Source organism: Gekko japonicus, unplaced genomic scaffold (assembly GCF_001447785.1).
Source record: "Gekko japonicus isolate JY-2015 unplaced genomic scaffold, Gekko_japonicus_V1.1 scaffold21, whole genome shotgun sequence".
Classification (NCBI taxonomy): Eukaryota; Metazoa; Chordata; class Lepidosauria; order Squamata; family Gekkonidae; genus Gekko; species Gekko japonicus.
The window spans coordinates 393,819-405,864 of NW_015173122.1; the positions used below are offsets into that span (position 1 = coordinate 393,819).

General features: G+C 46.9%; 1 protein-coding gene across 1 annotated transcript in view; it reads left to right on the top strand.

Annotated features, from left to right (window-relative positions):
* The window catches only part of LOC107119420 (putative polypeptide N-acetylgalactosaminyltransferase-like protein 3), a 66,501-nt gene that overhangs the window by 35,599 nt on the left and 18,856 nt on the right, over positions 1–12,046 (top strand). Inside the window, exon 2 of the mRNA XM_015421886.1 lies at positions 10,724–10,909. Coding sequence (XP_015277372.1) covers positions 10,724–10,909 — 186 coding nt within the window. The remainder of the gene's footprint in view (positions 1–10,723; positions 10,910–12,046) is intronic.

Consider the following 12,046-nt stretch of genomic DNA (forward strand, 5'->3'; position numbering starts at 1 on the left):
ACTACTTCCACGACTTCCCCTTCTATTTGCCAAGGAGTGATGGGGCCGGATGCCATGATCTTAGTTTTTTTGATGTTGAGCTTCAAGCCCACTTTTGCGCTCTCCTCTTTTACCCTGAGCAAGAGGCTCTTTAGGTCCTCTTCACTTTCTGCCATTAGAGTGGTATCGTCTGCATATCTGAGGTTGTTGATCTTTTTCCCCGCAATCTTAATTCCTGCTTGTGATTCATCTAGGCCAGCATTTCGCATGATGTACTCTGCATATATATTAAATAAGCAAGGTGACAGTATACATCCTTGTCGTACTCCTTTTCCTATGCTAAACCAATCAGTTGTTCCATATCCGGTTCTAACTGTTGCTTCTTGGCCCTTATACAGGTTTCTCAAGAGACATGTGAGGTGGTCTGGTACTCCCATCTCTTTAAGGACCTGCCATAGTTTGTTGTGATCCACACAGTCAAAGGCTTTAGCATAGTCAATGAAGCAGAAGTAGATGTTTTTCTGGTACTCTCTTGCTTTCTCCATAATCCAGCGAATGTTGGCAATTTGATCTCTAGTTCCTCTACCTCTTCGAAACCCAGCTTGTACTTCTGGCAGTTCTCTATCCACATACTGTTGAAGCCTAGCTTGTAGGATCTTGAGCATGACCTTGCTAGTGTGTGATATGAATGCAATTGTGTGATAGTTTGAACATCACAGGGATAGCCCCAACTTAAGCACAGGAGCAGAACGGGGTGAGGATGTGATGAAGAAAACCAAATGAAAACCACGCTTCCTTTTTAAAAAGGGGGGGGGACAGGAGGCCACACATGCGCTATGGTTACTCTCCTTGGTGGTACGTCACAACGCAACCACACATGTGGGGGGGGGGTTAAGGGGAGGGGGAAACAAGGGGGAGGAGCGGCAACACGCAGGGAAAGGCAGAAAAGTAACATATGCAGAAATCAAGATCTGAAGAGTTAACTGCTGTGCAGAACTCATGCATCACATCCAGACCTTTGGAACGTGCAGGTAAATGAAACCAACCCTTAATGAGGAATCGGCCACAGTGTTTGTTGTAGCTCCTTGGTCAGGATGACTATTTTACAAGCTCATATACGCCTTCTAGGTGAGGGAGAAATTTCATTTGCAAACAGTTAACAAATTTTAGGAATTATTGCGATGATTTCATATCAGTTGGTTGGGGCACTTGCTGTATAGCTCCCATCTCTTTTCAGGATCGTTTGCAAGACTTGAGACTTTAAGAAGTGTCCCATGTATGGAACTCCTGTCAGTTGCAGCCCCGTCTTGCTTTCGTTGGGTTTCAGATTGACATTTCTGGCCCTTTTCAGGAGATGACTGAGATGATGGTGGTCTGCAATAGCTGCCTCTGTAGTCTCACCACAACCCCTAAAATGTCATCGGCAATTACACTTATTCCTGTGAGGCTGCCAACACATCCCATTGACAGTGTTGGTACCCTTCAGCTGCTGGTCTTATTCCGAGCGGCACACTCCACCATATGTAGTGGCCTTCTGGAGTCCGAAAGAAAGTAAGGTAGCTGAAACAGCAAGGTCACTTTAACTAGAAAAAGTTGCCAATGTTCACCTTTTACATCTAGCTCTGAGAATATTTTTGCTTTGGCGGGGTTAGGTAAGATTTCTTCCATGGCGGGTGTTAAATCGTGGGTTCCATGGATGAACAGACTCCCAGTCTAGTGATAAGCTCTACTTTATTCAGTGATTTCAGCCAGAACAAGACTGAAGAAGAAGAGGAGATTGGATTTATACCCCGCCCTTCACTTGGAGTCTCAGAGCGGCTTACAAGCTCCTTTCCCTTCCCCTCCCCACAACAGACACCCTGTGAGGTGGGTGGGGCTGAGAGAACTCTGACAGAAACTGCTCTCTTTCAAGGACAGCTGTGCCAGAGCTTGTGACTGACCCAAGGTCACATCAGCAGCTGCGAGTGGAGGAGTGGGGAATCAAACCCGGTTCTCCCAGATTAGAGTCCGCGCACTTAACCACTACACCAAAATGCAGACCAGAGCCTCAGCTCGGTTATATGGCCTGCAATGCCCACAACCCAAACACACCCCACTCCCAATCAGTGTTCCCTTTAAGCTGAGTTAGTGTGAGCTAGCTCACAGTTTTTTAGCCTCCGGCTCACACATTTTTGTCTTGGCTCAGGAAGGATGGCTCCAGAGCAAACTAATTTATGCAGCAGCCAAATCGCTCGCTCACAACTTTAATGCCAGTAGCTCCCAAAGCAGAATTTTTGCTCACAAGACTCCACAGCTTAGAGGGAGCATTGCTCCCAATGATAGGCTATTTACATAACATTAGACCTGGATTGGTTACTGCCAGAATCCTGTTGGTCTATTGCTCTTCGGCTCCAAGCTCCCCCTGTCTCTGGCAGCACCGTCCTGCAATGTTTCAGTCCCAATACATAACAGCGGGCATTTGGTAGTGAGCTCACAGCATTGCCTGTTTTGAATTGCTTGGATCTATGCAGATAGGAAGTTTCACAGGTTTTTGTAGTACTGCCATGTTGCTTATCCACTCGGTTGGTTCTGTCACTTTGGCTATGATATCGTCTTTTCCCCTTTGCCTGATTGCTTTCACAATTTTGTCTTTTAATGCTATTGGGACTCTCCGTGGCAAATGTTGCACTGGTTGAATGGTTTCCTCTACTTGGAGATGCAACATGCCTGGGAGGCATCCAAGTCCTTCAAAGATATCCTTATAGGGTTGGGTTGTGGGGCGGTTTAGGATTCGTTCCTTCAACATGTACAAGATTTCCATCAGTATTTGTATCAAATAGTGGTGTGCAAAAAAAAAAAACCCTGGTATTTTTTGGTTCGGGTCTATTGCCCCCCCCCCCCAAATGGTATTTCTGAAAGATCTCAGATCCCAATATACCTGAACTGAAAATACTGGTTAAAAAAAAAAGCCAACCCAAACATGGGGTTGGGTTGGCTTCTCCTGCAGTGTGATTTAAACCACACTGCAGGAGAAACTGGCCACGGGATCTGCGTGTGGTGGGGAGCTCTCTTGCTCCCCACTGCATGCAGACAGAGTTGGGAGGGCTTCTTCTGCAGTGCAGTTTAAACTGTGCCACAGGAGAAGCTGGCCCCAGGAACTGGAGTGGCGAGATCTCTCTCCCCACCACACACAGACCCAGGTGGCAGGGAGCCAGCCCAGGATCGGCCACTTGGCGGGCTCTATTGGGCAGTCCAGTTTAAACTGGACTGCCCAACAGAGTCCACAAAGGAGCTGATCCTATGGGGAGAATTCTCCCTGCAGGCTCAACTGGAGCTTTGCTGGGCAGCCCGGTTGCCTGAAAAGGAGCTGATCCTATGGGGAGAATTCTCCCCGCATGCTCAGTTGGGCTCTGCTGGGCAGCCCAGTTTAAACCAAGCTTCTGAAGGAGCCAGCCCCAGCCAAGGCAGGGGAGAGCTCTCAGGTCCCACTGCCCCAACCGGTCCTGGGCTGACTCCTCTTGCAGCTCGGTTTAAACCAAGCTGCAAGAGGAGCCAGTTTGAGCTGATCCTCCGTATAGCTGAATATAACTGAATAAAAGCCAAAAAAATCAGCTTGTAATTGGGCTCAGCTATGCTGGTAGCCGATCAGATTATCTGAATCTGTATTTGTCTTAATATACTGCCAAAAGCTGGGTATTTTTCAGCTTGGTGTATGCTGAATGCACACCCCTAGTATCAAGTACATAGATGGTTTGTGGTGTATTGCTTGTTACAAGTTTAGTTCTGTTCACTGGTATGTGCTGATAGGAAGGGCTTCTGTTTGGCAGTTCCAGCCTGTAATTCCAGTTGGTACCATTTTTTCTTGGTATTGTGCCTCTAGTAAACATTTACCTACAGGTGTGAGGATGCTGCCACCATGCAGTTTGAGTTTTGTTTTAGTTGGCGACAATTTTGCAGCCCCATTCTGTGTAATGTTAAGAAAGTTTTTATGGACACACCACTGCCTGTTTTGCATTCAGTCTCTACCTTGAGCCAGGACCTCAACATTTCTTTGTGTGTGTTAAGTGCCGTCAAGTCACTCCCAATATACGATGACCCTATGATTTAATATCCTCCAAAACATCCTATCATTAACAGCCTTGCTCACGTCTTCCAAACAGAGGGCCATGGCTTCCTTGATTGTGTCAATCCATCTCATGTTGGGTGTTCCTCTTTTCCTGCTGCCTTCAACTTTGCCTAGCATAATTGTCTTTTCCATTGACTATTGTCTTCTTATAATGTGACCAAAGTACAATAGCCTCAGTCATTTTGGCTTCTAGGGAGAGATCAGACTTGATTTGGTCTAGAACCCCTTAAGAAGGTAAGAACATAAGAGAAGCCAATGTTGGATTAGGCCAGTGGCCCATTCAGTCCACCACTCTGTCACACAGTGGTCAAAAATACTAGGTGCTATCAGGAGGTCCACCAGTGGGGCCAGGACACTAGAAGCCCTCCCACTGTTCCCCCCCCCCAGCACCAAGAATACAGAGCATCCCTTGCCCCAGCCTGAGAGTTCCTATCTATACCTTGTGGCTAATAGCCACTGATGGACCTCTGCTCCATAGGTTTATCTAATTCCCTCTTGAAGCCATCCGTGCTTGTAGCCACCACCACCTCCTGTGGCAGTGAATTCCATGTGTTAATCACTCTTTGGGTGAAGAAGTACTTCCTTTTATCTGTTCTTTCTATTTTCTTTTTGGCAGTCCACAGTATCCATAAAACTGTCCTCCAACAGCACAGTTCAAAGGTTTCGTCAAAAGATGCCAACACAAGCTTTACAAAACCATCTTTGTGTTAGAGTACATGTACTTTTTTCATGTCATGCATGTAGAAGACATCATTGTCTGAATTATTGCATTGGCCTTCATTGCTTACTTAAGTGTTATGTACTTTGGATCTGCTTGGAATGATTGCAAACTCTGGCATATTTATTTTTCCTTCCACCGTGTCAAAATACATAGTGCCAAAAGCTGGGCATTTGCCTGAGTCATGCTACGTACCGTAATATCCACAACTTGCATTTTGGGATCTACTGGGCTCTTTACTGTTCCTAAATGATTGGCTTTGTTGAATGCTGTATTTGGTTCTGTGTATATGATGTGTATTTTCAACATCGGAAATTTATGTGGAAATTTGTTTGCCAGCTTTGTATAGATCGGTTGCTTCTTGCAGAGTTAACGCAAGCTTTCTGAGCATTTTCATTTGCGTCCATTTGTCTTTTGTGCCTGTGATGAAACTGTCTATCAGTTCTTCTTTCAAAGTGCTGCATACACCTGAATCTGCCTTTTTGCACAGCCTGGCAATAGACTGGTCTGTTGTTTCCCTAGGTGCTTGTTCACATTTATTAAAGAGATATCTTTCATATATAACATTTCCAGTAGGGTTGAAAATGCTTTTGCAGTGCTTCAGATAATTTGGAGGGATCTTGCCTTGCTTGCTCCTGGTATATCCAGATGCTGCTGGAAGAAATAATGTTCCCTTCCCATCGCTGTCAATAAAGTTGCAAGTCCTTGCCGTCTAATCCTGTGGCAAGTTCATTATTCTCCCACTGTGCCTCGAAGAACATCCAGATATTGAAAACACCACCTTTCATGTCCATGGGCCCAGGAGCTGGAATTAGGCTGGCTGCCATGGCTGGAGTATCTGTTTGTTCTCTGAGTGGTTGATGCCTCTTAAAAGCTGTGCTTCTTGAGCTTCTTCTTCTGAAGTCCTCCTGGATGCCATGTTTTCATGGATCATTCAGATAACAGAGGCCTCACTTTGTTTGGTGTAGTGGTTAAGTGTGCGGACTCTAATCTGGGAGAACCGGGTTTGATTTCCCACTCCTCCACTTGCACCTGCTGATGTGACCTTGGGTCAGTCACAAGCTCTGGCACAGCTGTTCTTGAAAAAGAGCAGTTTCTGTGGTTAAGATGCTGAACTGCAGGCTGTGGAAGGTCGGTAGTTCAGCAGTTCGAGACCCAGGTGCCACATGACGGAGTGAGCTCCCGTCTCTAGTTCCAGCTCCTGCCAACCTAGCAGTTCGAAAGCAAGAAATTGCAAGTAGATAAATAGGTACCACTTCGGTGGGAAGGTAACAGCGTTCCATGCGCCTTGGTGTTTAGTCATGCCAGCCACATGACCACGGAAATGTTTTCAGACAGCGCCGGCTCTTTGGCTTTGAAACGGAGATGAGCTCCGCAACCCTAGAGTCGGATTCGACTGGCTTTCAAGCAAGGGAACCTTTACCTTTACTTTACTGTCTAGATATACTCTTTGTTGCAGCTCCCTCTGTTGGTCAAAATGACTATTCTAATAGGTAGAAGCTGTCAGGAAAGACCTTTATCTGCCCAACGCCTTGGCAGGGCTGTAGCCAGCTGTGGGGCTTTAGGGGCTGTGCCCCCTATCAATTAAGAGGAGCCCCGGTGCCAGCCAGCCAGCAAGCGAGTCGACTCGCTAGCTGGGTGGTGCAGATGCATTGAGGTACCATGGATGGTCCCGCCCACTTCTTCCTGCTCACTGCAGCCACCCATATCACATGGCTTTTGCCAGTGTAGGTTCCCCAATGCCTGGCATTGCTTTTCTGTGTCATAATAGTTTGCATGTTAGACTAGGATCCGGGAGACCCAGGTGTGAATTCCCACTCTACCACTAAGGCTCACTGGGTGATCATGGGTCAGTCTCTTTCAGTCTACCTCACAGGGTTGTTGTCATTGTTGCGAGGATAAAATAGTGGAGGAGATAATGCTGTTGTTAAGCTGCTTCAGAGCTCTGCTGGGGAGAGAAGTGGGGTATAAATAGCTAAGAGAGCCAGTTTGGTGTAGTGGTTAAGTGTGTGGACTCTAATCTGGGGTTTGATTCCCCACTCCTCCACTTGCACCTGCTGGATGACCTTGAGCAAGCCATAGCTCTGTCAGAGCCATTCTCGAAAGAGCTCTCTCAGCCCCACCTACCTCACAGGGTGTCTGTTGTGGGGAGGGGGAGGGAAAGGAGTTTGTAAGCCACTCTGAGACTCGAAGTGAAGGGCGGGGTATAAATCCAATCTCCTCCTCCTCCTCTTCTTCTTCTAAATAAAATACCAATGAGTCAAAATTATAAAAAGGTGCTCCAGTTTGGTGTAGTGGTTAAGAGCCAGTAGTGTAGTGGCTGAGAGTCAGTTTGGTGTCGTAGTTAAGTGTGCGGACTCTAATCTGGGAGAACCAGGTTTGATTTCCCACTGCTCCATTTGCACCGCAGGATGACCTTGGGCAAGCAATAGTTCTGTCAGGGCTTGTAACGATTTCATGTTTTACTCGGTGGGTGTGTCTTTAAAAGTTTGGATGCATGGCTGTATGATAGTCTAGAGTAGTGGAAACAAGCAAGTGGTGTGATTGGTGAGTGACAGAGAGGGGGAGGGGTTTTGGAAATGATTCTGTGTGGATGAGCAGATATGTCAGTCAAGAGTGTCAGTTAGAGATATGACAGTTGATGAAGTCAGTGAAAGGGCAGTTAAGCTATGTATGAGAGAGAATGAGAAGCTTCCCTGTGTGGGTTGTTAAGTTCTATGTCTTAGAGTTGAATAAGACAGTTGATGAGTTAAGAGCATTCTGAAGTCTGAAGGAGAGAGAGTCTTGTGTGTTATGAAAAGTTGAAGTATAAAGAAACAGTAACCGTATATGGTCTGAAGGAAAAGTTACATGCCCAGATCCCTGACAGTGGGAGAGAAAAATTTGTGAAATATCAATAAATCTACTTTTATTTAAGATACCAGTTCTGAAAGAAATTCTTCCCAGGAAACACATAGACCCTCGTGAATGCCTAAACCCTCGACTTACCTACCCAGTGACAGAAATATTATATTATAGAGGTTTGGAAAGCCTTAAATTTCCTGGTGGCAGCTGGAATACCCAGTAAAATAAAAAAAAGGAACACTTTTAAAGTAAAACCAGACCTCCCCAGTTAAGGGGTCGTCACAGGGCTGTTCTTGAAAAAGAGCTGTTTCTGTCAGAGCTCTCTCAGCCCCACCTACCTCGCAGGGTGTCTGTTGTGGGGAGGAGAAGGGAAAAGGAGTTTGTAAGTCTGAGACTCCTTTGGGTAGTGAAGGGTGGGGTATAAATCCAATCTCTTCTTCATCATCTTCTTCTTTTTCTTCTCCCAGGGGGACAGGGGAAAGGTGGGAAAGATCTATCCTCACTAGCACAGTCTGCTAGGGCCTTCAGCCAACAGTACACAGGATTTAACTGAATGTGTTGGGCACAAGAAGACGGAAAATACTGTGAAAATAAAGAAACATGAGTTTGATGAGCCCAGCGGAGAAGCCAAATTGAAATGGAGATGTTCTAATCGAACCAGCCAGCTAGGAAAACTGAATAGCTTCCCTCCTTATATGTATGATTGAGGCAAACACATGGATTCCCCTGTCACATCTAGTTGGCTTTCAGTCCATACCAGTGACTGTACAGAAGGCGAGGGGAAGGGGTTCCCCTTGGGTCTCTTTTGCTATGTATTCACGTGCTTCAACAATGGCTGTCATACCCCAGGTATTTGGTGGCATTTCAGGTATTCTGCGAGCGTCCGCTTGAAATCCCTCCTCTTCGTTTCCTTCTCTATTAATGGGTGATTAGGAGAAAGGTGTTTTTGCATAATGCATAAAGGAGTGAAGTGAATACGACCGTGAGATCTCTCGCTCGCTGGAGGAGACATCTGGCGTAATTGGCACGGCAAAGTGAAAACTTGAACTACACACTTGAAATATTTTGACAACTCAAAAGTTTAAAAGCAGGGCTTTTTAACAAAAATACAACTTTAATTTTATTTTAAAAAGAACACTGGTGGTGTAATAAGCTGATGCGAAGCAGAGCGTTTGATAATAGTCCTTTGGGTTGGGCACGGAAGATTCCATCCGCTTCCACGGAGGTTTCCCTCCCTCCCCCCTTCCCACTGCCAAAGACAACAAAGCATGTATTCCTCTATTGGTTTACTCAGGGGTCATTTCGAAGAAAAAGAGGTGCAGGAGCTCATTTGCACAACTCATTAGCATAACTTATTTGCATATGCCACACCCCCTGACATCACTGGAAGTGTGTCAGAAGGCAACACCCACCGCTCAGGCTCCACTGGACTGTTTTGGATCGCTAGTTACTGGGGGAACGTGCAGATCTGTCCTCGCAGAGGAGGGAAAGCTTGTGCCTGAATAAAACTTGGTATTAAAGGTGCCACTGGACTGCTTTGGGCCGGGGGGGCGCTCTGCAACTTACCTGGCTGCTTGTTGCTCTGACTGCTGGGAGCAGGGGGTGGGACGTTGCATGTGCCCGCCCCCTAGGCTTTTTACTGCCGGAGCTCCGCTCCTGTGTGCTCCTGCAGGAAATGACCCTTGGGTTTACTGTATTCTTACAGCTGTGCTGTTCTGTTGTACTGGGTGAGAAGAGACAACACTCTTATTTTCTAGTAATTCATGGGGGTTAGTAGGGGTGATTCTGCATCTGGCATTCACTCCACATTTTCTCAGCACTGGGCGATTCTGTGTTGGCTTTTCCCTCTGTTGTTTTACCAAAGGTGCCGCTCAGAACCACATTCAGATACCTCAAGGCAATGCCGTACTGACTGCAAAGTCACCCCTGAACGGCCATAAATCTATGCAGAAGGTACCATAAAGCCTGAGGATCAAAGAAAGCGAAAGCGGCATGCAGTGTAGAGGGTACCATAAAATCTGATGGTCAAAGGAAGTGAAAGCAGCACGCAATGCAAGGAGGAATTTCTGTTCCAACGCAGGTTTGCTAAAACAACGGAGGGAAAAGCCAATGCAGAGGGGAATCCTCTTAGGGTGGACTTCCAGCAAAATCTTGGTCCTCCCCCAATTGGGCCACTTCTCTGAGCAAAACACAATTCGTATGAGACCCAATGATGCTCTTGCTCTACCCTAGGGATGCCAGCCACCAGGAGGGACCTGGGGATCCCCTGGAATTACTGCTCATCTCCAGACTAAAGAGATCAGTTCCCCTGGAGGAAATGGGTACTTTGGAGGGTGGACTGTACGGCATTGTGCCCCACTGGGGTCCCTGTCCTCCCCAGACAGTATCCCCCAAATCTCCAGGAGCTTCCCAGCCTGGATATGAAAACCCTGCCTTCCCCCATCCTCCAGCAGTGGCCAGGGGGGACTCGGCAACCCTACCCCACCCTGTGGGTGGCAGCCGTTGTTGGATGACCCATGCTAAAGGAGCATCCCTGCATGTTGCATGATAGGCGGAGGCTATTGAAGTTGCTGTACCCCCATCTGAAGCCTTTCTTCAAACTCAGCACCCTCCCTCCCTCTTTTACTGATAGAATGAGCAGCTTTGGGGGACCAAGTAGGGCTTGTTGTTATTTAACCTTGTGAACCTTAATATCTTTTGATTCAGCCCCCCCCCCCCCCCCCGCTTCGCTCTGCAGATCTAGGAGGGAACTTGCTACGGCTCTAGTTGGGTCACTGACGTTAGGTAGATATCCTCGGTCCCAACAGGTGATCATAGTGAGGGGAAAGCAGGTGTTTTGGAAGCATTGGGTCATGGGACCATTCTGAGGCATCGGTTCAAAGGTGAAGGGCATGATCCTCAGACCTAGGGAGGCCAGGCTCCAGGTGGGAACTGGGGATCTTCTGGAATCACAGCTCATCCCCAGTCTACAGAGATTGGTTCCCCTGGAGAAAATGGATGCTTTGAAAGGTGGATTCTATGGCATTCAGACCCAGATCAGTACTTTTCCATTCTCTGCTTTCACTGTCTTTCTCCAGGTGTGGCTCTGCGGCGGTAGCATGGAAGTCCTCCCCTGCTCTCGAGTCGCACACATTGAACGCAAGAAGAAGCCGTACAACAACAACATTGGCTTCTACACGAAAAGGAATGCACTGCGGGTGGCTGAGGTGTGGATGGATGATTACAAATCGCACGTGTACATTGCGTGGAACTTGCCTCTGGAGGTACGCTTCGAGATCTTCTTTTCTTTGTGCTTTGTTGTTCCTAGTCCTACCCTGCCCAGTCTCTGTGGATGAGAAGATGGAACTCTGAGAGAAGAGCAGGAAGGGAAAGTTTGTGCATCGTTTGACTTTCCTTTTCAACATGTTCTACTGCATTTGTCTTCTGCTGATGGGTCGTGACCCTCAATTAGGTTGCACCTTGAACTAAGGTGGTGTTCACCAAGGGGACCACCATTAAATAAAAAGGCCACCCATAAAGGAGGAAAACAAAGTAGAAACTAGAGGCAGTGTGAATTATTGTTGTTGTTGTTATCGTATGGCAGTGTGTGTACTATAGCCAGGAGATCCTAAGATTGTCTGGCAGCCAAAAGTTCTAGCTCTTTTAGCTTTAGAGAATGAAAGGGATGGACTGGAAGGTGAATGTGTTAGAACCTACTAGTTGTGTAAGAACCCCATTGTTCAGATCAATGGTGCATCCAATCCAGTATCCTATTTTCCACAATGGCAAGCCAGGTACCCACCCCCAGAAGGCCTAGAAGCAAAGGCAAGAGGCCAAGATTGTTGCCTCCCTTCCAGGAAATATACTTCTTCTGAACATGGAGATTCTATGCTGTCACTTAGGGTTCCCATTTGCCAGCTTATGGTGGGAGACCTCTAAGTAATTGTGTCCCTTGCCCACTGATGCTCACCTAATTGGTGGGCAGAACCTGGAGGAGAACCAGGGGAAGAAAAAAAATAATAATATAAGCCTCCTCTACTTACAAGAAATTTCACCATAGAGTTCCTGATGGTTCCTAGACTAGAAGCAGGGCCACCAATGGAGGGGGATTGGGGGGACAAAATTTGTGGGGTCTAAATCAGCTGGAAGGCCCATGAAGCTAGCTCATGCTGCAGCCTTCAGAATGTCTTTCCATTTATTTTAATGCAATTCTGGCTTCAGCCACTAGGGGCACAGGGAAGTTTGAGCACAGTAAAAGGCACTCTACTATCAACTAGGTTTGCTATTCTCCAAGACTGAAGCAAACTTGCCTAACAGATTGTGCGAAGTCCACCAAGCAAGCCAGCCATAGGGCAAGACAAGCAACCCCAGCTGATGGCCACTACAGTTGCAAATGGCACAGCGCTGTAGTGTTGGCTAGG